The following is a 27,999-nucleotide window of genomic DNA, read 5'->3' as shown; positions in this document are numbered from 1 at the left end:
GGGCCGTAATTGTATAATATTACGTGAATATTACATGAAATCAAGGAATAAGGTGTGTGATATATAATATAATTATTCTGAAATGTTTGGTGTTTTTAACAAAAAAAAGTTACATTTTCACCCAAAAGCACACCATAAACCATCTTACACTATCATAAGATATGTTCTTTAATCACAGAACGCGAAAAACCTTACTGTGTAATGGTTGTAAATACACGTCTGTAAATGTGATATTTTGAAAATTTCCGACTTATAGTATCCAATTTAGAGCAAAAATGTCGAAAATGAATTTTTCACGATTTTTGTTAGTAATTTTTGTACTTTTCTACCATCTGATTTTTCACAAATTTGCATTTTTAGTAACACTAAATGTTCCAATGAACATTTTGGCTGTTTGAATAAATTTTGATACTGGCCCTACTAAATGTCAAGCCCATATTGATACATGTATTGGGTTGTACATGTAATATATTCCTAATTTCTACGTCAGCCAATATTTAATAAAATCCTTCATGTTATCATGAATTATTCAGTCTAGTCGTAATTTTAGATCTTTATTTTAGCTAGATATTTTATGTATATAAATTTTCCTAATTTTTCTGGGGCATGATGTTGGATGACCATACTTTTATATTTAAAAAGACACATAGGTCCCCAGATTTGATTAATTTAAGACACGGTTGTCTAAATGATGGGATTGTTTACAGGATTCGGTGCATGGCCATCATGGAAGTGCGACGGTTTGGCTAGCCATATAACCTAGTTTATACGTATACCAAGTCTGAAATATATAATTAATTTCATTTTCCCGGTCTACCCTTGATTTTGCCAGTTTGCGTTTTATTTTGTAATTCCCTCTGATTTATGATTATGAGTTTTTTATTTATTACTACCTTTATTTACAAAGATTGAATAGGAAGTTTCCCGCTTTTTTTGCAAACAATTAAAAAAAACTTTTCTAGATAGAGTTTCTAAATTTGCAAAAAGAACGCACATCTGACATGCTTTATGCTTATAATAGAACGTTTTTTTCTTGTTATATTGGAAAAAAAAACCCTAAAATTCCGATTACTTTTCTAATTTAAAAACAGCTTTCTGCAGATTGTCTTGAAAGGGGTTTAAAAATAGAATAAATGTAATGCTTTGCTCACCTGCCCGAGAGGGCTATTGCCATCACTCGACGTCCGTCGGCGTTAACATTTTTTTTTTTAATCTTTGCACTCCTCTGAAACTACATCAAGTTGACCAATTTGTACCAAACTTGATATGAATGTTCCTTAAGGTATTCTGCCTAGAAATGATGTGGGATTTTTGACCCGTCGAAAAACATGGCCGCTATTACGGGGGAAAAGTGTTCAACATGATGAGGTTTATCTGTGGTTATTTTTTTTTTTTTGGTGTTAATATGTTAAGCCATGTTGGAGCTTTTGTCCTTTTTCGACATTTTTTTCGTTATTTTTGATGTTATTTCTCTCAAAATTCTTCTCCTCTGTCGACAATACCAGAACAATTAGAACTCATCTTGGTATTAAAGTTCATCATGGTGTACGTGTTCTGCATAGAACTGATGTGGGGAGTTTTGGTCCGTCATAAAACACGACCGCTGTTACTAAAAGTATTACAGTGGTCAGAAAGATATTTTTTTCGCATTTGTCTCTAAAACGGTTAGGTTTAGCCAAACTCTGACATAGGGTAAAATGTTTGAAGCATGGTGACAGGTGAAATTTTCATGCAAATCTGTTTAGCCATGTTGGAAATATTGTCTTTTTTTCGACATCTTTTTTAGTTATTTTTAACATTATTATTCAAAAAATTCTCCTTATATTAAGGGAAATTGATGTGATCGTTCCTTAGGTATTTTTTATCCAAGAAAAAAAAAACATGTCCGTTTTTACAAAAATAGAACGTTTCTTACGGAGCCATGTGAGTGATTCAGGCTCTTTAGAGTACTGTATAGTTTTATGAGAAAAGTTATTGTATAATAATGCAAAGATGAATTTTATATTTAGTATACATTAACATCGAACACTATCTGGTTATTGAAAATACATACTTCTGTATGCCTGATTGTTTTTACCGTGACTTCACAGACTTTGAAACTGTTCAAATATTTTTTTAATTTATTTATTTAATTTTTATAGTAGACTACTAAAAAAAATCCTAGCATGAACCATTTTATAGCCATTTTATGAAGATTTTTGATTTTGAAAAGATGTACAAGCGTTTTCTCGCGACTCCTATGTGAAATCAGTTCATGATCGAAGAGAAACAACTCCAATAGTTTTTCATTAGATAAAAATAAACTTGGTGGGAGGTGACCGGAATAGCTCGAAGGTAATTTCCAAGTTTTTAAACATGGCGGCTGATCTGTTGCGAGAACGTTTACCAGCGCACCTGAGCATCGGAGTTACTCAAGACGGACGAATATTCTTTGTTGAGTGAGTACAATCTGTCCAACAAAATGTAAAAAAATTCTCTTATTAATTCTGGTCGATTATTGTTAGCTCTGTATTTTGTTATTTTGCAACTTTATTTTTTTGAAAGTTTTACACCTGTCAATTTTGTTTTTATTGACAGTGACAGAATCCAAACGACATCATGGCTCCATCCCAGGACAGGACAACCTGTTAAAACTGGACATCGATCTATTGCAGGTAATGATTTAAACTCTAATTATGAGGAGTTCACATTATCAATTACATGCAAAGTATACGGTACCGAATAGTGATTGACCAAATGATCAGTTAAAAATAGCCCAGAGAGTAATCAAGAAAAGTACCACCTTCAAACAACCAAGGCATGCACATGGCATCAAATGTTATTTTAACAAGTTGAAGAATGTTTAGGAATAAATGTAAACAAAGATTTTGAGCATGTACTGTAGGTGTCTGTGTACATGTATCATTTAGACTTTCCTGTATATTGGGGTTCACTAATGCATTGTACATAAGACACGGGTAACATGTATGTACTTCCAAGTTTCAAATCATTGGTCCACTTGAGAAAACACAGAAGTCCAAAATAAAGTTTCAAATGATGTAAAATTTTAAAGGTACATGTATGACAGAAATAGAGACCTCTGGGTCCAGGACCTCAGACTACAATTTGAACCTTTTATATATCATATACATTTTATCTATTCGTATGAAATTGGGTGAGTTCTAGTGGTGAAAATTACAGGAAGTTTTTGTCTTAAATTGACCAGGAATTAATCCATTTACTGTATGAGGAAGCTACAAATTTACATGAATAATCCCTATAATTGACCTACAAAATTTACATGTACTCGTGCACTGTATCAATAAAGTTTCCACTGTTGATTTATCAATCCTATTTTCTCTCAAGATAAATGTATATATTATCATGTACATGTAAGGCAGGCTCTGTTTAAAGGCAGAGGAGTACATGTATGTGTACATTTAGCAAACATATTTTTTGCTACTGGTTACCCTGCCTATCTGGAAATATTCTGAGCAGGATTCTATAGAAAAAGTCATTTCGGGCACCAAGTTTGTTCCAAAACTCCTGAAATAGCATGTACATGTACATAAGCATGTAGCTGATTTCCAATCCGAGTTGGCTTCTTAAACATTTGGCTGCTCTTGTCAGCCGTGCAGTAGCACAAGTGAGGGAGTTAGCCCAGTTAATCTACGAGCATTTAAAGATAAGATTGGAATTTATAAAAAATCCTATTAGCTTTTATGGTTCAATAACCCTTATTGTCAAAGTCAAGTGTTTTTCTAATGATTTATAGATTTATAAGTCTAATTCAAAAATTTGTATGATTTGCTATCCATTGGACGTAACATATTTAAATAAAATAGAATTTTCGTGGTTTTCGTGGGTGGGTCAAATCATGAAATTTGGTTCCCAACGAATATTAGATTTCCATTGATGAGTATACTGAAAACTCCAAAATCATGAATTCACGAACTTGTGTTTTTTCCCTGATTCACGAAAATTGGTATCAACAAATTAAAGTACTTTCACAGTAGAATAATTTAAAACTAAAAATAAAACAATACAAATACTCAAATTTGTAATTTAGGCATAGAAAAAAAATGTCTGTTTGAGGTCACATTCTTAAAAATAAACAGGGTGCAAATGTTGGTAGGTAGACATTTTCACTTCATTTTTTTTTCCAGCACAGGTTCACCTTTTCTTCAACCAAATTATTAGTCTCGGAGTGTTGATTCATGCTGATTGCTCTTGTTATCAACATCTTTGTATATATTATAAATAACTATTTTTGTGGTCGCCATCAGCGGCTGACTGGCTTCTGTTTACTACTGGGTTGACCATTAAAGAACAGGAAGGTGCCTTGTCGTCACAAAGTCGTGAAAGACTTTTAGTTAGCGGATAAAATGGCCTTATACATGTAAGGGTCGGAACAAAAAAAAAATTGGGTCAGTTGAGTAACATAAACAGACATTTTTTTTCTTGACCTTATTAAACAACGTGTATTGGTTGGCATGATGTTGACTTCTTGGGATTTGAAGACTTCCATATCAAGAGATCATTCAAAAACATGCAAATAAAATGTTTGGAATACATGTACATATACATGTAACACCAAGTTATGACTGATTCTAAACGGATGACTGTGCAAATTCATTAGTATAAAAATTACAATTGTTTGAACATGACCAAAATCATACAAGTACTTGTAAGGCATTACTCATAGAAAAAGCAGAGAATGCTAACCATATTGGTGCACCTTGTCTATGCTCTCAGTTTTTAGTGGAGTCTGTGTTGCTCATTAATTTTTGTTTTTTTTGTACATTTTTGTACATACTGTTTTGGTTACTTCATGTTCTTTGCTTGTGTGTCTATTTTCCTTGTTTAGTCTATATGAATGGAATACATGGTCTTTATCCAGAATACATGTACATGTTTGTTCTTTTGATTGTGGCTGGAATCTTGGTTCCCTTGATTATTCATATACATGTAGAAGGTATTGTCCTATTTTGTCAGAAGTTCATTTTCAAAAATGTTTGACTGATACCTCAAAAGCACCCAAGTTAGAGAGGTAAATCATGCAGAATGTTTCAAGATGATCATATTTGTACCATTATTACTTTTTGAATTTTTATTTGTATTGTCTTTGGTCTTGGGGTTGCAAGCTTACCTCAGCTGTGCTGGATCCCTGGCCAAGTCATAATTAAGACTTTAAAAGTGTCTGTCTTGCTTACTTGCTAAGCACCTGTCATGAGGGAGAAAGAGTGACATCTGGTTGGCTTGAAGTCTTTATAATGTGTGTGGGTTGGATGACAACCCTACATGCGGGCTGTTAATTCTGTGAGATACATGTACATGTACATGCAGCACAAAAAAAATCTGGCTCGGCATGTCTGACTTACAAAGCAGGGTCTGCTTGATTGGTCAAACATTCTCATCCTAAAATGCATTTAAGGATGAGAATGTTTGACCAAATGAGCAGACCCTGCTTTGTAAGTCCAGATGAACAATTATGGAACCTTGGAGCCTCTAGTTAGTGTTAAGTAAACCACATAATTTTACAACTATTTTGATTCAAAAGTCAGTTTAAAGGGTCTCTGTACCATTGTACATTGTTCTTAATTGATAAATATTTAAAATATTCAAAATTCTACAACTCAAGATGTTTATATTTGTTTTTTAACTGAAGAACATTTAAATAAATATGTAATAATTACTCCAATACCACATACTTTTGTAATTAAATTACATTTTTTTAAATTTACTTCATTGATATATATAGAACAGCATATTATCTAAATAATTAACTTTGATGGATTTAAAAAAAATAATTTTGTGACTGTCAATTGAGGCCTTTTTCTAAATGTAAATGTTAAGCACACAGTTGCCTATTCAGAGAATATAATTTCCAAATAAATTGTAAATGCCTATATGGACTAGATATGCAATAAGTGAGAAGTTCTTACATGTACATCATAGACTTTGGTATATTTTTTCCCGGTATTTGAATATTAACAAAAAATATACGGCAGCATCAGAATAGAAGGCCAGTTCAGAGATGTTGAAAGCTATGTACATGGCCAGAAAATGAAACAAGAGACAGCGACTATTTACAAACACAATATGCAAATATAGTGTAGCTAACATAATACATGTACAACAATACAATTTCTTATAAAAACTGAAGGTAAGGAAAATGTTAAGGCAGCATGTACATGTACATTAAACTAAAGCACATGCAATATGAACTCCCTCACAAACTCTGACGTATGGTGCCGGTTTCATAAAAAATCTCAGACTGAGATTTTCCTCAAATCCATCCTTAACTCACATTTCAACCTATCACATCACTTGAAGTTGAAGATTTGAGGAAAATCTCAATTAGAGAAATTTTTTTATGAAACCAGGCCCAGGTGCTCCGTGTGGTGGAATGGTAAACATTCATGTATTTTTCTCTGCCAGCAGCACAATTCAACCATTCACATTGCATGTAAGTAAAATCTTGGGTCAAGTCACGGGTTGTCTGTCAATCTGTCGTGAATCAGGAAAGACTTGAAGTTTGATGTACATGTATGCGAGATAGAAACTTCAAATTGGTCAGTCAGATTGTGATGACAACTGTAGAACTGCTGTAGTGATTATAGCCAATGATGAAAAACTATTTGATCTGCTATTGCTTAACTAAAGTTTAAACAAATCTGATTCAATAAACCCCCACCCTCTCTGAAAACAGTTTATTAGTCCATTCGTCTATCATCATCTCTTGTTAGTGCAACTCCTCTGAAATCTCTCAATAGATTTCAATAAAAGTTTGTATGAAGGGTCAACATCATAGGTAGATGTGCATGAATGAAGATACACAAATGTACTTTGTATTGTTACTTCTAAGGGAGATTATGCAACCTAACTGTTAAAGTCAATTTTAAGTCCACTTGAAGTTGGGAGAGGGTGGTCTTTTAAATGACTTGCTTTTAGTTTCAATCAGTAAGCTAATTTGGTTTTTTATAAAATATTTAGTCACCTACATACATGTATGTAGTTTAAAGAAAAAATAAAATTTATCTTAATAAAAGAAAATAAACTTATAAATAATGCTTGCATATTGTGTGCATGTACCGGGTATATACATGTACCATCATATAACATATGAGAATGATGCCTGTACCCATTCACTTCTACCTGACCACTTCACACTTCTTCCTGGTGTCTCCCTGAAAGAGAAGTCACTATCCCCAAAATTTTCACAAGTATCTTGAGTCCAGGTATAGATTTTTTTTTAATAAATCTTGGTATCTTGAGCACATTAAATGACTCTTGACAGATCAAATAAACATAGCAGGGGTTCAAATTTACTTTCAACAGTGAAAGCAGGACCATAGCCAAGTTTTTCTGAATGGGGGGGTGCAAAGTTATCACACAATTTTGCTTGTTTATCTGGTATAATTTCTCATTAATTATAGGCTAAGATGTGAATAAAAGTTTTTTGTTTTTTTTTTTCAAGAGGGGGTGCGATTGTACCCATCGCACCCCCTGGTTACGGCCTTGGAAAGGTCTTAGACCTTTTTTGCATCCTAAATGAAAGGTCCTCAACAAGAGTAAGTATTAGGTATGGTAGGTCCTGGACCTAGGTACATGTATATGAGATTTCAGTGGTCCTGCATCAGAATTTGAGAGATCCAAATCTCAGACCACTGCTAATTTAAACCTCTGCATAGTGCTTTAATATCTTGTTGCCCACATCATGTTCAATGTTGTCTGACAAATGGACATGTGTTTATTTCTTTAAAAGAAATACAAAATGTACATGCAGTTAGAAAACCCCAAATATGAAATATTTATATTAACCTTTTCTCTGTTCACAGGTGTGCTTGGTTGGGAAGAAGCTGTGACCCCAGAGGGAGCTTTATTTTATATTAAGTAAGTACATTTTTGTAAAATTAAAAAATATTGTCGCACATTATTTAGATAATTGTACATTGTACACTGTACGTTGTTAGTACATATACAGTCTTTTCCATAACATATTTGTTATCAGTATAGATCAAAGATCAGAATCAATATATCCAGAGCCTACAGATTTGTAAAGCCTGTTAGCCTCTGCAATTATGTCTTACACAACTGTAGGAAATAGCATGTAGTTCCATTGGCATACCTGAAGGTTCTTATTGAAAACACTGAAGTCCCATTAACAACTTAAGGTGAATTAACTGAACATAAAATTTTGTTGAAAAATAAGATACATGTAATTAACCTACATGTAACTTCCCTATTTATTTTTATCTTTTAGAAGGAAACAAGACTTATTCTTTTTTGGGGTGTTGTAAATATTGGGAATGTTAACTGTCAAAAATGGGTCTAAATTAGCTGTGAAGAGTGGAAGGTCCTCGACTTTTTCAAGTTTCAAATGTCCTCAGTGTCAAAAGGTTTGAAGACCCAGGACCCTAAAAAAAGTATATGACAACCACAACTTGAAAAGTAAGAATTCGAGGGTTCTGGACCTACATGTATGACAACCACAACTTGAACCTCTTAATTTATAGCACTACAGACACTTACAATGAACACAGTCCATCTGTTCAATGCAGCTGTATGCCATAATGTAGATATTGATAAACCAGTTCATCTTCATATAATGTACACGTAGATTCACTTAAGAAAAATGTAGTGCCCTTTCTTTGTACCGGAAATTGTAAACTGGTAGACTGCCTAAACCATTCTTCATTGAATGTAGCATTCAATCTGGTTTTAAATCAGGATTAAGGATGGGACCCACCAAGTTAATCTGGTACTAACCTTTCCATAAAGTAATGAGTCCCAGAACTCACCTGGTGTAAAAATCCTAGTGAGAACCATGCTACTGTAGTCATGTCATGTCATTTGTCAATCCGTCTTGGAACTTATGTGGAACACAGTGGTGTATCAGGTAGCAGGGGAAAGTGGGGGATTATGTGATTGGACCCTCACCCTTCTTGTTGGAAAATTTAGTTAATTACGTACAAACTTTGGCAAAAATGAACAAATTATAGCCTGGAACCCACTTTTTTTTCCCTGGAACCTGGATCTAATGCTGGAAGCAAACCAATGCATCAACTATGTTCTGTCTAGAATCTGAAAATAGAGGGGTGCGGGAGGAAGACACTTCGGTCTATAACATGCTTTATATCATAACCACAGACACTATTTGTCGAATACACCGAAATATTACACATTTGTATGTAAATGGCACGTTAAGGAAAACTTTAAACTTGCAATATTTATTTCTTATAGAGATGGCGTTGGTGACTCTGTACATATCAGAATTTCATCACAGTGCTTTGAAATTATGAAAAGGAACACAGGTGGGTTGGGTGGGGGGGGGAACATTGATTAACCAAACAAATCTGTCAGTCCAAAGGGGTTTGGTTGAGGCAAAAAAGTGTTTTTATTAAATGCGTTTTCCTTCTAGTTGAACAACATATCTTTTTACAAAAATTTTTTTTTAAGGCCATAGAAGAAGCTTTTCTGTTTAAGGTACCATTCCTACCTTATTTTTTTCTGCCTACCCTGGCACATTTTATTGGTTTTTTTTTTTTTATGAAATGGCACTAAACTTTTTTAATTGACTGCTATTAAAGTCAAGAAATCTTTTTAAAATAATTTAAAATGAAGAAAATTATTTTACCTACCTACCCTTTTTTTTCCATCCAGTGTACCCTTATACAGACATATGTGCTTATATGGTTGTAGAATTAAAGAATTGAAGGTTTAAAGATAGGTTCATACTGATGAACATTAAATTCTGCTATCACTGTACTCAGCACTGCTAAGGTATTTTGTTTACATTCATCAATGTTTTTGAATGTACACGTACATGTACACCATGAATGTACATTGTACTTATGAACAGATGATGTAATTGATGTGTGCAGGTAAATGATCTGTCAATTCACCGGTAAATATACCCCTATCATAGAAAGTATTTTGTGTGTTTTGATAATGTTTGGATAAGGCGTAGTGTCAATTTTAATTAGCACAATTGACAGAGAAGGTACATTAGCATAACAATAGGGTTTAACATGGAACTGTAATGCCATATTCAAACATGAGATGATCTCTATGTTATTATCAGTATTGGAATTTATTTGGACAATTGAAATTGGTTCAAGTGGATCTAGCGGTCTTAACAGCGTAATCCAGGTGTGTAAATTTCCTATGGATAACAGTATAATCTCGTCATCTTATTCAGAGGCAGTAACTTTAACATCTTTTGTCTGTGTCGTAGTCTTCAATGGTTCAACAGTTTTTCTATAGTATGAATTGGATTGGTTTTGATAACGAGAAATTGGATGTTTTTGTACATTTATATAAATGATCATGGATTTAAGTAGGTGTGGAACTTGTTAAAGTAGCAAGCGTTACTTTAATCATGAATGTGATTTAAGGATTCAGGACCACTGGTACTCATTTGAAATTTTTCTTGCACTGAAAGTTTTTTTAAATAAACATAGATTAAGGTAAGTCAGATACAGTCCTGTGATTGTGTTCAATGTGTGTACGTGTATTGTAACTCTATGCACTATCGTGTACTCCAGGTTAGAATCCAAAATATTTGCTATTTATTAAAATATGATAAATTGTTGTAGGTAAAAAAATGTTGACGATAGGCACAATATACCTATATTTTAAGAATCTTGTAAAAATAACCTGACCTATACATGTGATGATTAATGGATGGTTAATGATACCATTTATCTAAAAGTTAATGATGGTTTAATGTTATTTTCATATGGTTGATTTATAAAGCTCTATACATTTTCATCTTAAAAGGTATTCTGTCTGTATTGAAGTAAGGTTGAAGTATGAGAAGTTGAAATATTTGGCCTACTTAATAATTGTGTACAGGTATAATGCACGTACTGGTAGATGGTGGTGTGATTTCAAAATTTAATGCACATTTGAAATCAGTATGCTTTAAATGAGTAAATGCAAATACAAAAAAAAAATGTTCAACTGGTCATGTGGGCAAGATTTGCCAAAACTGAACTGGCTCGGAGTGAAGTTTACTTGCCTTAAGGCCTTATGACCTGTTGAACTGAAAAAAAAAAACGTCTAAAATCATGTGTTGTTTGACTTGCCTGTTACGAAATTTGCTTGTCAGCCAGTGCCCTGGAAAAAACTTTTTTTACTGACTCCTTAAAATAGATACTGCATTTACATGTAAGTAGCACTACAGATAAGAATCATGCACAATGTGATTCATTGTTGGAATATTTTGTTTAAAATGCTGTAGTAAACAGAAATTATCATGTGGCTTTTCATATAAGCCCTGTTCTTAGGAGATAAACATTATATAGAATGCACTGTAGAATTCAAAATTAAGGGAGATAACTCAGGAAATGACTAAAATACAATAGGAACTGTTGGATTTTCCATGTGGATTATCTCTAAGAGCAGAATAAATAATTATACATTATTAAATTATTAATTTCATCATATAAACCTATTAGCATCTTAAAAATGTGTAGCCTTTTTTTTTTTGGTGTATCACATTTTACAGAATTTGCAAGATTTTTACAAAGATTACCACTTACATGTACTTGGTAGCTACTTATTTTCTTGCTGTACTCTTGCATTTCAAAATGCTATGAATAGTGTCCTCCTAAACGTAATAACAAATCTATGAAATGAAATGGTTTCACTGTATGATAACTTGGTTGATTCAATGACTAAATAGGTCACATGAGAGGTGACTGTTGTTCATGAAACTACTGTCAGTGGATTGCATGATGTTGTCAATCTCCTCTACAGATATACAACCCACTTCCCGATTTATTACATGTCTCACTGCTTGTTTTTTTCTCCTCAATACTTTCACATGTACATAACTGATTTAAGGAGTTAGACCTAGGGTAACAGGGGCAGATCCAGGATTTGGGTTTGGGTGGGGGGGGGCATTAATTGAATTAAATGCCATGCAAAGCAAGACAAAAAATATTATGGAGTGAAACTTGTGGTGAAAAATTTTTTTCTTACCAATTTAGGGGGGGAGGGGTGTTTGCCCGGCATACCAGTCCTTGGATCCGTGCCTGGGTAAGGGACACAACTCTTACAAATCATTGGAACGCTTGTATTCATCATTTTACGTCAGTTGCATGTAAGCATCACAGTAATTAGGATTAATTTCATTCTGTTTCAGTTGAAAGCTTGATAGGCTTTGGTGAAATTGAATATAATACAAACATATCACTGATTTCAAGAGTTATGCCCCATACCTGAGGTCTACATGTACTTCCTTAAATTCTTGTATGTAAATATGTACTAGTTAAATCTGGTGTACTGTAAATACATGTACAAGTACATTTAGCCAAAGCTATAAAACATTTAAACCTTTGCCCAGAAAATTGAACTGGCTTGTCATGTTCAGGGTCATGTCCAGAAATTTATATAAAGGGAGTTTCTGGTCTATAATTGTTAAAAAAAAAGGGTAGGAGGTCAGGTAATCATTTGCCTTATTTTGACAAAATTTGGCATGAAATTAAATTTAGCAAATTCCTAGAATCTTTCTTCTAAAACCATCTTTAAAAAATTTTTGTTTTGGGTTTTCCAGTAAGTTCCTTATAGTAGTGCTAGTTCATTTGTATATCTGACTACTCTATGGAATGTGTGGCTGTCTACGTCTTACATCTACATGTACACTAAAAACATTTATGCATTTGTACATGTATCTCTCTCATTGCAAAACAATCTAAAGAAACTTGAAGGAGTTATACCTAGGGTAAGGGACATAACTCTAAAAATCAGTGATATGTTAATATCATATTCAATTTCCCCAAAGCCTGTCAAGCTTTCATTTGGAACTGAATAAAATTAGTCCAAGTTACTTTGATGCTTACAAGAGATTGAGGTAAAATGCTGAATACAAACGTTCCAATAATTTGTAAGAGTTGTGTCCCTTACCCTAGGTCTACCTCCTTAAATAAAAAAAAAGAAATCGGAAGTTGACATCTAGCAATCGTAGTCCAATGACAAGCAGTTCAATGGTGCTGGAGTCAAATTAAGTGGAATGTTCTGGACCTTTTTTAGTTGAAATCCGTGGTCCATTTGAGGAAAATCAAAATTCCTCAACAAAGTGTTAGTGAATATGATTTGAAGGTCCTGGTGTCAATTTAAAAAAAATCATAAGTGTAAAATTGACCGTAAGTTATGATGTTACAGTACTAAATTCTTTCATGAAGTCACAACTTACAACAGGTTTTACACATATGACATTTTTTGAAAAAAACCACTGGAATCTGAAATTTCCTTGATAAGAATTTGAAGGTCCCAGAGCTTCGACCACCTGCAATGCTGGTCCTTGTAGCATTCTTTTTATGTTAGAATAACAAAAATATAGTTGATATCACCAATAGCATGACAAAGTTGTAAGTTCTTCAGGCGAGAGTGAATACATTTGTTGCCAATGGAATGTGCAGCCATTTATATAAGTTTTATGTTTTAACAAATCTGTTTGTTCATTGGACCCTATGTTAAACATAAAGTCGGCTGTCAGATAAATACAAGTCCACCTACACTTGTAAATAATTGTGACAATCCTATAATCACATTCCATACATATGATGGTGTAAAATTTGGTTTAGTGATTTGGTCATTGAAAATATAACTTCAATGAACCCTTATTGTAGAAGGATGATTTTATTATTTTTTCTTTAAATGGACTTTTATGGTGCAAGTTCAGCTACACATAAGTACAATATACATGTACATGTAAACATGGAAAGTTTGGCACAGGTCCAAATTTACGGTACTAACGTAAATGCAAAGTCCTGGACTTTCCTGAGTTTCAAAGCAATGGTTGATTTGAGAAAAATCAAATGTCCTCAGTTCACTGTCAGTTACTAGATTAAAGGTCTAGGACCCAGATAAATGAAAATTCAAAGGTCCTACGTTAGAAATGCAGAGTCCTGGACCTTGGACCAGCATTGATTTGAATCTTTATACATTGTGTAAGTTATATTATGGGGAGTGGCTATTGAAGGCTTGCTCTAGGTACATTTTGTTGATAAATTATGGCTTTTGTTTGATAATATACAGTTCAGTTCTGAAACCAAACATTTTACCTCCCAAATAACATTGGTTACCTATACGGTACTTGTAATGCATTCTTCCTTTATCTTATGAGGTCAAACTTTGAAGATTTTTATTATGTGATCTTTGCATATAAATGTACAATCTCTCCATAACAATGCCATGATAATATTTTAGTAAATATACTATGTTTACTCAGTGATGAACTACAACTTACAAGTGGGAGGTGTCTTCTTATCAGAGCATTAACAGATCATGGTTAATAAAGGGCTTTAATCCTTACAAATAAGTTGGGTCATGGTTTATACAAGGGATTGAAATGAAAGTTTATTATTCCTCTGTGAATATGACATGATAATCAATATGTAATTAAAAATTAATGGATTTTGTAACCAATTCAAATTTGTTTGGTTCATTTATCATACTGTGGTTATGCTAGGAAAACACCACTTAAGTTACATTTTGAAAGTGCTGGAGATGAAAAAGGTTTTTAAGATAATTGAATAGGTCCATATATACATACATTTACTGTTGTTCTGTATATTCTCTGGGCAATCCATTTTCATAGGTAGGAGGAAAAACACTTTCATTTGGGTACTTAAAGTTATGGTTCATGGGTCATTAAAATAAATATTTTGATTTCTTATTATATTTCTTGTTTAAATGTCAACAAATCAATGCTAAAATGAAAAAAATTGGAAGCATCTTAATTGTTTTGTCGGTACTTTTTTCAAAACACTGACATTTAAAGTTAAAGTTAGGAGGCTCTGATTGTAGTGAGAAACAAGATGCTCATAATCAAAGGACTAAGACTAAACCAAGAAATCGGCCAAAAACAGGAATAGCAAAAGAATATAAATAAAAACTAAAAGTAATTGAAAAGGGAGGTCCAGTCTATTATTTGCTCATTTTTGCATGAATTTAAAGTTTTCCGATTACTAATCTTCCCCATGAATTTTGATATATCCTCTCCCCCTCCACTGGCCATGTGTACCAGACAAAGATGTTCATTGAAAGAGAAGTAAATTTCAGTTGAACATGGACTTTACAGTTATTTATTGAGTTTAATTAAGTTTACTTGGTTTAATACCATGTAAATTTTATAGTTAATGAAGTAATGATAATGTAACTCACATTTATTTGTTACAATAAAAATCTGGCTCAGTGCAGATTAGTACATAACAGGGTCTGTTTGATTGGTCGATCATTCTCATCCTGAAATGCATAAAAAAAAAAAAGAACAATTGTTGGACAATTTTGTTATTTTCATGTGAAATTTGGGCAAAACATGAACAAATAGTACTGTTGAACCCCTCTTTTTTTCTGCAACCCTACCTACAGTACACAAAAGGACATACCCCTATAAATGGTGGACGTCCTCTATGGCCACCATCCATTGGTGGCCATTTATTGGGGGGTCATGAACCATGGTCTGACGACTTTTTGTAGCTTTATTTCCATCCAACAAATTATTAAAAAATATGCAGATTCTTTTCAAAAATGAATGTCATGATATGGAGAAAAGGTTGTTTTTTTAATTTTTAATTTTTTTATTGATGGCTGTTTCTATTTTCAACATTTCTCCATGATTGGATCAGTCCTTGATTAGGTTAAATGTTAATCCAAGTTTGTATTGGTTTACTGATTATCTCCCTTTTATTAATGATGAAGTGACGAAGTCCATTACCCTGACATAACAGATACCTGCTGTCATTAATGGTCACTTCCGACAGGTTGTAAGATATGTACCTTAACATTAGACATGGTCAATTAGACAACAATTAGTGTTATGTTTGCTTAATGTGATAATGGGCTTGTGTGAGGGTGATAATTGATTTATCAGTCTGATGAAGATAAAGTGTCTTGTCCCTGCTGGGGGTACTAGGTATGTAATTGACGAGTTGTACAGGTAATGTAAAGATGAGATAAGATACAATTAGTGGTCATTAAGTGGGGGGGGGAGGGGGGTTAGTCAAATATTTGTACATGTACATGTACATAATGGTCCCTTAAAACTACATGGGCTTGAAAGTCTTGTCACATGAGCCTTTGATTTCACAAGAATGGGTCCCTAATTTCCATTTAAAAACATAGGACATGGTTCTTTATGTACATGTAGTAAGTACTTCAATATAATCACCGAAGAAACCTATTTTTTGTAGGTATGATTGTAAAGATATGTCACTTTATTATTTCTGAAATATAATAAGTTATGCAGTAAGGCCACATCAAGTTTATTTGTAGATTATCATTCCTGCCCACACCTACTCAAAAGGGCCCACCCCAAATTTTCTTTCTTTTGATTATAGTGGTTCAAATTTCCGGATTTTTTCCATGTTCGTATCTGTCAAGACTCTACTTATACACTATACTATAGACTTCTGGTAAAAAAAATGAGTAACATGGTGTATGTTTACAGAATATTTTGATATTTTGGAGCCGATGTCAGGATGGTTTTCGTTGTTAGTCGCATTTTAAGGGGAATCACAGAAATAAAGCCTTGGTATGGCACAATCATAACCGAAAGTACACATTACCAGGATTTTTTCAACGAATTCGTTTACAAAACTTGGAAAAATAAAAAAATGAAAAATAAAATCCCCCACCCGCCCCATTTTTTAGTTGCTGGTGGATGAGAATCTAAAACTTAACTTGATGTGGCCTAACATAAAAAACTATGTATCACATATTGATATACCCAGAAATAGCAAACTAAATACAAATTGGTCTTCAGTTTTGAATGCTTTCAACAGTAGAAATTCCGGATCAAAAATAATTTGAGAATCAGACATACAAGCCCTATCAAGGATAAATTTCCCCCCTAAATTAAATGGTATAATTTAAGGGGAGTTCCATGGACTGAATAAGTATTTAGAACATGCACATTTGCCTCAGATATTGTTACATATATATCGTAATTTCTACTTGTGCAGTATTATCTTTCGCATCAATTAAAGTATTAAATTAATTTTTGTATTGATACTGTATTCAAGCTTATACATGTACATACATGTATGTAACACATTTCATTGATTAGTAATTTTTAATGATTGGTCAGTAATATTGTTGGCCTTTTTCAAAACTTCCTTATCTGTCTTTTATTTTTGAAATGTTCGTCATTTTTTAAATTGGGTAATTTTTTTAACACACGTAACCTACAAAAAAAACATGGAATTTTATATAAGATTAATCAGTAACTTCAAACAAAAACACCATTTCCTACCTTTCAACTACCAAAAGCCATCTGGGAAATAGTTGGGATTATTTTTTGGCCATATTTTTGACAAATTGGGAAACTACAGCCTAATTCTGGCGAAAATTAAGAGATTGTTCATTTACAAACCTGGCAGTTCCTACGATATGGATGATACATGGTAAATTTTATCCCATGGAATTTTTTGTTTCCATGTAATGTTTATATCATATATATGTCCAGTAGTATAAACATTTTTTTTCATTGTCAGTGGATGCTCAGAAAATGATTTTACTTTTCCCTAAGAAAACAACCAAATTTTGCACAAAGCAAAAGAGTTATCTCCCTTTTTCAATGAATTTCAATGCTTTTTTATGTACGTATAATTTATTTCTCTTTAACCTTTGCAGTTAATCAAAAGCCAACATTCAACTTTGAGAAAAGATGCATTTGTGATATGAAATGGATAAAAAAGTAGTTTAAAACAAATTTTGTCACATGCCAACCAATGCCTGATATTTGCGTGAATGCTCTCCTAAAGGCTTACAGTATCACTGTTGCTCTCAGACTTCTACAGATTATCACATTGTAATGACAGTGAAACCATGAACTGGAGAGTCTTTGAACCAAAGATTTGTCTGCAATCCACGAAAATTGATATCCACGAATTAGCATTCTTTCACTGATTTGAACCCATAAAATTCTCAGTACTTTACATGCAGGTCAATGTTATCTATGAGTATTTAGGAAAAAAAATGCTGAATCTCATTCATTTTAAAGTGTAATTAAATTTCAGTAATAAACTAACCTAATTATATTAACTAGAGGTCCACTTATTCATGGTATAGGAAGAATGGTATTTCTCATAAGAGCTTGTAACGTTTTTATCTTGTCTTTATTATTGTATGTGTTAATGGGGGGAAGGCGATTTTCTGATTAAATTCCGATCCTATTGTTTGAATTTTAAACGAACATGACATATTTGTGTTAGTGATCTATAACTGTATTGTAAGTGGCTTAATTGACCATACAATCAGTTTATGGAGTAATTTGGTATAAGCAAAAGCTCATATTCAGCATTTGTGAATTCTTTATAGACTCAGGTAGGTTGGTTCCTATTTTCTTCTACTTTGTAATGTTGCAGTTCAAAGTTCTTAATTGATGTTAAAAATGTAATCAGTACCTGTACAAGTACATGTTTTTACTCAGATTAATTTTGATTGGAGGGTTTTTTTTACGGTCTTGACAACTGTAGTCAGTAAACAATAAATGATGTTGGTGTGGATACCTGAATGAAATGCTCTATCAGAGTTTGTCTTTCCAGTGGCTGGACTGCTATGTTGATGCTCCAATTTGGGTCTGGGAGCATCTCCCCAATCTGACTGACTTGGAAGTACATACGTACACCAACCAAAGAGTGGCATTTGGTGAACAATACACTGGCTTGTACAGATTTTCTTGGCTATCATTTTGATAGAAAACTACAAAATAAGTAAATTTGTAAAAATGAATAAACCAAAAACATGACATTGAGAAATCAGTCTGAAAAATGTTTGTATTGCACCTTTAATTTCAGGCTATGAGTATAGTGTATATTACTCATCTCATATAAGAGTTCAAACTCCTGGAAGTCTCCTTGAAAGATTCGTAGATATTTTTGTTCTTGTAATACAGTGAAACCTATTTAAACTAAACACCTCACACTCTTAGACTGAAGGACCTGTTCCTTTAGGCTGATGTCCTGTTTACACAGGTGAAAAATACAGCTTAATGGTCGTCATCATGAACTCATAGAACATTACAGTAGATGTATCTACATTGAGAGAAATGATTTGTTTGCAGTGTCTTAGTTTTCCTTTCCTTTTTCATCTACCATGGACTTGAAAAGCAGGGAATGCTAACATTGCTTACCCTACCAGTGTACCTGGTCCATGCTCCTAGTATGTAGTGGAATACAAGTTGCTCATTTACTTTTGTTTCTTTGTATGTGTTATTTTTGTTATTTTATGTTCTTTGTTGTGTTATCCTTGGTATGTATTCCTTTGATTTCTGTTAGAATCTTGTTCCCTTGATTACTCACTGATATAGTTAAATTTCAGAAGGTGTCTGGTCTGGATTAACATTTCTGGTTTATTCAGGTCTCACTGTACAGGAGTCAGTCCTCACAACAGACTTATAATATCCAATTTTATTGTTTCTAGTTTTGCCGATAAGGCCCAAATCTTATTATAACAGTCAACTGTTTTATACCTAGCGAATTAAAGGTAAAAAAACCACACCTTTCTAATTAAGACTTGAGTCAGACATGAAAGTTACATGCCTATTGATAAATTTACATATTATACTGAGTATGCATTACATTATCAGTGAATCAGTATTGTTCTTAGATGTCAGTGAAAGAAAAGACAAGCATATATAGTTACTGTGGTATAAATGACTGTCAAGCATGAGAAACTATAGTTCACAACTAACAATCCTTGTCTGTCAAAGTTCCAAAATAAGCAAAAAAAAAAAAAAACAGGTTCAATACTCAAGTACAAGATTTGAATTCATTCAGGGATTTATTTCATGGATTTACTCTAGATTTATAGATTAAGTATTACACTTAACACATATTAACAATGGTGATTGGATTAGTTATAACCGAATTATAATTAACTACTGAACAGAGTGTTTGTCTACTATATTTACATACATGTAGTTGTCATAATTTTAATGACAAAGTAAAATAAATTGTGACATTTGACAGGTAGGACTAATTTACATATTTGAAATCAGTGTTGACATTTTTTTTTCTCTCTGAGTTATTATCAGGGTGCAATTAGTCCTTCAGTATTAAATATCAGACATTCTTGCATAGTATTGCTTTCAAGTAGCAGTCAGGCACATGTGATTCATGTATGTAAAAATTACATGTATAATGAGAATGGATTTAATGAGACAAGTCCAGCTGGATTAAAAATATCAGTGCATGAACACATACACATGGGTCTTCTAACCCTCCAAATTCTCTTTTATTTTGAATTCGTAAACAGTTTCCGATCACATAACCAGCCTTAGATTGTCTTTAGTTGTTGCACTTTTGAGATGAAAATGATATAAATTGTGTGGCACTTTGCTAGAGTTAATGTTCTTGTATTGGTTGATTTTAGTGGGAGATGACTATGGTTTTCTAAAAAAAAAATATAGATTTGAATATTGAAAGGACTATTGTTCCATAAATATGAAGCATATGTAGGCCAAAAAGCATTGTTTGGTGGGTTTTTTGTACCATGAATCACTTTACCACTGGCAGTGCCTGAATTTTATATGGATTCTTCATTCCTTACACAGGTAGCCAGGGGTGTCCATCTGTTATCTGTTACCTCTCCACAGAATATTCCCATTGTGCACCTCATATTTTAGGTTTTGGTCCAACTCAATTTTGAGGTTTCACATTGGCCAAAGAGGTGAGGCCTGCTTTTGAAGATTTACTACCCATTAGCTCATTCAAGTGTTTGGTATCTCAGCTATTTGATTAAAATATGCCAATTAGATTTTACCAGGGATACATGTATATGTTTACTGTGTAATACATATACATGTATGTCAGTAAATTTGTGTTGTTTCTTATACTGATTCATGTACATTGTATGTCAATCCTTTGGTCAATTTAGAAAGCTTTTTGGTGTCATGTGTTGATGTTTTAAGTAGCACTCCAGATAAGAATCATGCAAAATGTGATTCGTGGAAGGAAAGCCTACATATTTTTATTTTTGATATTTTGGTAAAAATGTTATAGTAAACAGAAATTAACATGTGACTTTTCATATAACCCTTGTTTTTAGGAGATAAAAATTAAATAGAATTCAAAATATGACAAAAGATAACTCTGTAAATGACACTAAAATACTATAGAAATTGTTGGATTTTCAATGTGAATTATTTTTTAAGAGAAGACAGATCGGTATGAAATACTATGCATTTCATCCTATAGACCTATAAAGGAACATAACAAAAATAAAAATGTGTAGCCTTTTTTGGGATGCATTACATTCTACAGAATTTGCATGGTTCTTACAAAGACCACTACATTGTACTTAACAGCATTCAGTATATGTCTATTTTATATATAGTTCCTGATAACACAAACAGCTATGATGATCATGATGTGGTATGGGATTGTTAAACTTATGAATCCTATCAGAATCTGGTTTTATTCTATTTTTAGCCATAATACTCAAGAAACAACATTTGAACATCCAGTGACCAGAAAACCAGCCAATCATGAGCCTCACAGGTCTGGGTAAGTCATTTTGATATTTTGGAAAATCATTCATCATTGGTTTAAATTAACAAACTGTAAAGGTATCAATTTGTGTTGCTCATTTTCATAGATTATGTCAAGTGAAAAATTGGGGGTTACAATTTTCAGTGTAAAAAAATGAGAAACATTAATCAGTGTTAAAAATTAATTTGGTACTATTTTTCACACTTTATCTGTCCACATTCAGCTAAATAGCAAAAATTAGAACACCACAAAAATTAATAAGTTTACGGTAACAGCAAGAATAAGAGGGGAATGTTCTTTCTTCCTTTTGTGCCAACTCAATTAAGGCTTTTACTGTTAAACAAGAATTAGTGAAGAAGGGAAGCCTGAAATTTAAGTTGGAAAATTGGTAACCACTTGTAATGCCAACTCTTTGAGCTACATCTGATTGTTGCTATTGGTATCAGTACCTAATTGTGAGTGTGTTTTTTTTTTTTTTATCAGCGCTCTTATTATTTTGATATGTTGTCTCATAGACCTATATTTTGGCTTCTCATGGATGGCTTGAATGTATTGAAGACGAATGAAATGATTAGAACAACTTTGCAGTTATAGCACCAGTTTTCAGTTAATGGTTTACTTTTGTTCCTTTGTACACATAATTTTGTTATTTTATATTCTTCTTTTGAATCTAGAATCATGGTTCCCTTGGTTACTCATTCTTGAGGTTGGTTAGAATGGGGAATGGATACTACGTTTCTTAATACAGATATTTTAAGCCCTTCCATTCTACATTTTAATTTTCCTCAGAAATTGTATTTTGTTTGGTTAATCTTAAAAATGATGTTAAAAATGTGATTAGTTAACAAGAAGTTAATGAATATTGTTTTTGTTAATGTGATGTGTACTGATATCAAGGTTTTAAGTTGCATTTTCCCATGGTAATGTATGCATAGGTTATATTTATAAATTGATGGTTTGTCCATCATAAAGCACAGTGCTGTTCAGTTTCAATGTAAAAGTTTAAGGGTGATTTTTTTACCACCACAATTAACGTGTTGTTTTCTGCTGAGTTGTAAATATGTTCTCACTGGAGGACATGTTAAGCTCTATTCATCCTTAGCTTGCAACATAGAGAGTCTCAACAACGCTATTATTAGCTTCACTCTGTGTATGCATTGTTACCGGTAATTCATTGAGAGCGGCCATCTGAGAAAGCATGGTCAAAACAAACCATAAATAAAGGTCTTGACAAACGTATAAAATCTCAGAGATGGTAAGGCAATGATTGATCTTTTATTGACAATAAATAAGTGATAAAATTTTGAACAAATAGGAAGGAAAGGACAAATACACCATTACTTTTAAAACCGAGATAAATGCTACATATCTTTACATAGATTGTTCAGTTTTATTGAACTAATGGTGAAGGGAATTATTATGAATTCCGCAGTCGTGACTCTTTATCATTGTTATGATTCAGTACTGCGACAGTATTGATAACTTTTTTTTTTTGTTGAATAATTAGAAAGTTTATATTTAGTCTAGTAAGTTTTATTGGTACATGTATGTTGTGAATATGGGAATATTTGGAGGCTGTGTTTTGTGGTAAGACCTTATATAAAGAGAGAAATATATTATGTACATAATCTTTTATATGTGGAAGATTAATATATAATGTGTTCAAACAGATTTACATCAATGATGAATTCATTTTCTTATGAGAAAATATTGATGACAATGGTGGTTATGAGTTATTGGGTACATGTAGATTCATGTATATAATAAAATAACATGCTTTTGATTGTGAGCAGTTTAGTAGTGTTTATATCGTGATGTAATGCTTTAAATAGAGTAATGGAAATTTTCCATGAGACATACAGGGGTGGCAGGTATGACTGTGGCTGTACCAAAAATTTGTCATACCTGAAATTTTTGTCTAAAAGTTGTAAAAATAGGGTATTTTATTTGGTAATTAATAGGCAACTTTCATATTTGCCACTTAAGTCGAATCTGATGGAAACTGGTTTGTGGTTTTATACTAGACAAAGAAAGGATTTCAGATTTGGAGGCAAGTACAGAAATAGTTATTTGGAAATATGTCACCGAACATAAAAATATCTGAAAATGCTTATATGAATAATGTACATTGTATCAATTGAAAAGTCTTTGTTGTAATTATCTCAAGTTTCCCATTGCAATTTCATCTGACCTATGCCTGTTGACCCCAGTTGACCTCATTATAATTTAAGAACTTTTCTGGATTGTAAATGAATGTGAAAGTTGTCTATTAAAACAAGCTCAAACATACCGAGGCGATTTTCCATCAGTCATTCGAGATCTCATAACATTAACTCCACGACAATAAACCGATAGTTATGTAAGTCTTCAAAACAGTTTCTGCACGCTACCATTTTTACTTTAGAAGGTCATTTATTAGTACAAAGAACGATCCTTACGGTCTAATAGTGATTGAATTTATCCACTTGCTAAAATTTGCTAATGGAATTCTATATGTCATATAGGTAAAGTCCAGAAATAACCCCAAAAACTTAAATTTAGCAAGTGTAAATGTTCAGTACTTGCTAAATTTAGCTAGTGGAAAAAATTATAAAATTCAATCCCTGTCTAATGTTCTCAACAATTATTCTAATTTTAGTGAAATACAAGAAATTTGTGTTAAAATTATAAAATCATTAAATCAATCAAATTATTCCCATTTTTCCTGGCAAACCAGAGAACAACATTTATAATGTTGTCAAAAGATATCTCCAGCTGAATATTCTATTGTATTCATTCCATTATATAATTTATACTCCTGTTCGATGAATGGGGGGTTATATTGGATTCACCTTGTCCATCTTTCATGAATTAGTCTTATCATTCATCCATCCAATTTTTTCTGCTTCCAATGAAATAATGAATTGATTTCAAGTTTGGTGTGGGGCTTTATATAGATGGGCCATATGTTGTAAGTGACTTTGGTTGCTCTATGATATCAACTTTCTGTGTTAGTGGGGGTATGCTTTGACTAGAAATATTACTTCTAGGTAAGTTTTAGTGAGTGATTTGAAAGCAATAAAAACAATCATGAAATACAGTGAAACTTGTCAAAATCTTTACACCTTTATTATACTCTGCCACACGAGATGCTGAGGTATTATGTGATATCCTTTGAAAAATTGTGTGTCCTTCTGCCCCTCCTCCAATAGTTTCCAGATAATGATTTGAGAACTTAATCAGTGATTTTTTTGAAACTTTGCACAGTTTTCTAGTACCATAAAATACAGGTTAAGTTCTTTTTCATACTGTTTTCCAAGTAGGCCATTTTGAAATTTTTCCACCCACTTTTTTTTCTCACCATTACATGGCAGGGTATTACATGTACTTAATGTTCCATTAACATAATTAATGCCATAGTTTTAGACATTAGAACTTGTTCAGTACGGATAGGTGCTTATTTTACCAAGCTTCAAATACATTTTAGTTGATTTAAAGGAATTTTGAATTTTTTGGTTTGGACAGGTTTTCGGATTATTCAGTGTTTGGTTGTAAGGTTTCACTGTACAATTTGATTCAGTCTGATTGACAGATTTACAATCATTCACCTGAATGAAAGGTAATATTACCTGTTATTATTATTACAAAGGTGGTTGTAATTGACAGACATGGAGACATACCTGTTATTATTATTATTATGAAGGTGGTTGTAATTTAAGGACAGGTAAATGTACATATTATATACCTGTAATTATTGTCACAAAGGTCGTTCTGATTGTATCACCTTTCCCCATTACTGTTTGATCACCTGTAACTTCAAAATTCTATTACTTTATAGGACAGATGGTTACTCATTTGGAAATATTCCATAACAGGGATAATTTAATTTTGAAATGAAGAAAAATTTATTGTTCTGTATGATATGTCAAAGTTTATATATACAGTACTTTAGAATTTTTGTAATTTTCAATCTTCTACAGAAAAGTTTGTCTTTAGAATACCTTTCATAATATAGAAATGAAAACAAGTACTATCTTTAAAAATAAAGACAGCCGATGCTGTAAAATTTGTTCTTTTTACTTGTAATTTTCTACATTTCATTCAAGAAATAAAACATGGCATGCAATTTTAATTTTTGATACAGTTTTTTCGAACGCATCTCAGTTTTCAGTATTTGACTCATCCGGAAACAGAACTGTGATCAGGTGACTTGCGTTTCCATGGAAGAGCATCTTTAAGTTCAAAGGGTAAAAAATGAAACTATACAGACTGCATTGGAAAGATTATAAATGAAGTTTTCTTCATTTGCCATGGTAAATGGTTCATTGGCAAACAAGAAACCTTCAGTGATGGTGTACACTTATTTGTTCTGTCCAGATATTGGAGCACAAGTGTTCAAATAAACATTTGACAGTGTAACTGGTCCTGGACTTTTATTGCATTCTAAGTGAAAGGTCCTAAATAAGAGTAAATGAAAAGTATGGTACATTTGTAGGTCCATTACTGACCTACATGTGTAGGTAAATGAAATTTCAGTGGTCCTGCTTGTAAACTGATTGTCCTGGACCTCCAAACAAGTGCTAATTTGGACCTCTGGAGCAGTAATAGACCTTTATTCTATGTTTTTTTTTGGAGACTGTTAAAGTGCTCTTTGGTGCAAAATTTGGGATGTAATCTCTCAATACACTATCACTGGAGATCTGCCTTTGTGTTAGAAGGATATAGCATATAGTTTGGACTAATTGTAATTTATTTCTTTTTTCAGTTCCATGTCACCACCAAGAAGCCCTTCAGGCCAAAACACACCTCAGGTTTGTTGCTACATATATGTTAATGTGGAAGGAATTCCAGGTCATTATATATCACTACACTGCATGGTACTCAGCCCTTTAATTAATACATAGCTACATATGTATGCATATTAATCACAGGGCATTCAAAACCATCATGGTGTCTGATACTCAGTTTTTTAACATTGTGTTTTCAGAAATCATAATCATGTATAGTATAAAATAAGCTAGGAACCTTAATTAATTATACTCCATGCAACGAAGTTGCGAAGGGTATGATGTTTTTGACACGTCCGTCAGTCCGTCCGTCAGTCCATCTTCAGTTTTCCGGACTTTTTTTTAACGCTTGCAGATTTTGATATGAGTTTTGGTATATAAGTTCACCATGATAAGTTACAGGTCAAGTATAACTTTCGTTCTGCACCAATGATTCTTACCGAAATTACAGGCCATGAACTTAGCAAAATTCACAGAAATATCAGTTTTCCAGACTTTTTTTCTAAATGCTTGCAGATATTGACATAATTTTTGGTATATAAGTTCACCATGATAAGTTACAGGTCATGTTTATGTTTCATTCCGCTCTGCTGATTTTTACCAAAATTATGGGCCTTTAACTAAGCAAAATTACAGAAAAAAACGTTTTCCAGTCTTTTTTTTCTTATTGTTGCAGATATTGACATGATGTTTTGTATGTAAGTTAACCATGATATGTTACAGGTCAAGTGTACGTTTTGTTCTGCTACAATATTTACTTTGGATTAACTAAAACTCAAATCACAGTCTGGAGTTTGAAACTTTGCACCTTTCTGAATAACAGAATTTAGTTAGAAGATAAAGGACTAAAACCTGAAAAAAACACTCTTATTCCTTTTTTTTATTGGGGTCCTTTTACATATATTTCTCTTACGAACAAATTTACTTGAGTATCCAACATTGGGACGCATGGGGTATGTGAGCACGCTCACTAAGGTTCTTTAATTACTTAAGGCTTAAACAATTACATGTAAGTTGGCTAGTCAGAACTGTACTGCTTTAAATGTATGGACAGATTTTCATTTTAATATGATGAATTCTCACAACTACAGTATAAGGATCATTGCCATCATACATTTATAGTGGAAAGATTATAATTGGAAGTTTTGGAAGAAATATTAATGTACATTTCTGAATATGGAAAGTATTGCAGAAATCATCATAGGTAGATCTAAAGACTAAATATACCCCATGATGACCTATACTTGTTTAGGCAATATAAACAAACAGAATGTGAATAAAGAACACTATAATTTATGACTGAAACCTGGATTAAATCTACTGTGCAAATACATGTAATGCAATGTAAGTTACTATTCCATCTTATGGCCCAAACTTGATGTTTACCCTACTGGTGCACCTTGTCCATGGTGCCAGGTTTAGGTGGAGACTGGGTTGCTCATTTACTTTTGTTTCATACTTATGGTTATTTTATGTTCTTTGTTGTATATGTCTGTTTCCCTATCTAGTCTTTTTCCTTGGAGTGTATTCTTTTGATTTCCACTCAAATCTTGGTTCCCTTGATTACTCTTTGATACAGCTGCAAGGCTGTGGTCAAATGCTGTAAATACAATGTAATAATGTGAAAACGTTGTAAAAAATGTTCATAGTTGTTAGTATATGGTGACATCTCATAGATAAACTATGTATTAGGGTACTGTCAACGACTGATGACTATCTTGTTATGTACAGTAATGGTGAATGGTCAC

General features: G+C 32.7%; 1 protein-coding gene across 9 annotated transcripts in view; it reads left to right on the top strand.

Annotated features, from left to right (window-relative positions):
• The first annotated feature begins 2,321 nt into the window (after window positions 1-2,321).
• The window catches only part of LOC148610392 (uncharacterized), a 74,088-nt gene continuing 48,410 nt past the window's right edge, over window positions 2,322-27,999 (top strand). For 6 of the 9 annotated variants that reach the window (XM_088543004.1, XM_088542999.1, XM_088542995.1 and 3 more), the window contains exons 1-5: window positions 2,322-2,438; window positions 2,578-2,654; window positions 7,821-7,875; window positions 21,426-21,500; window positions 26,230-26,275. In XM_088543004.1, the coding sequence (XP_088399130.1) occupies window positions 2,356-2,438; window positions 2,578-2,654; window positions 7,821-7,875; window positions 21,426-21,500; window positions 26,230-26,275 (336 nt within the window). In that variant the 5' untranslated portion in view covers window positions 2,322-2,355. Of the gene's footprint in view, window positions 2,439-2,577; window positions 2,655-7,820; window positions 7,876-9,918; window positions 10,135-10,231; window positions 10,452-19,759; window positions 19,965-21,425; window positions 21,501-26,229; window positions 26,276-27,999 lie in introns of those variants that run through there. The other 3 variants (XM_088543000.1, XM_088543002.1, XM_088543001.1) reach the window with 3 other exon arrangements.

The sequence above is a fragment of the Perna viridis genome, chromosome 8 (genome assembly GCF_037379345.1).
Source record: "Perna viridis isolate PV_CMFRI_1.1 ecotype Kerala chromosome 8, ASM3737934v1, whole genome shotgun sequence".
Classification (NCBI taxonomy): Eukaryota; Metazoa; Mollusca; class Bivalvia; order Mytilida; family Mytilidae; genus Perna; species Perna viridis.
The sequence above is the reverse complement of the archived record's forward strand: the minus strand, read 5'-3'. Positions and strand labels throughout refer to the sequence as shown.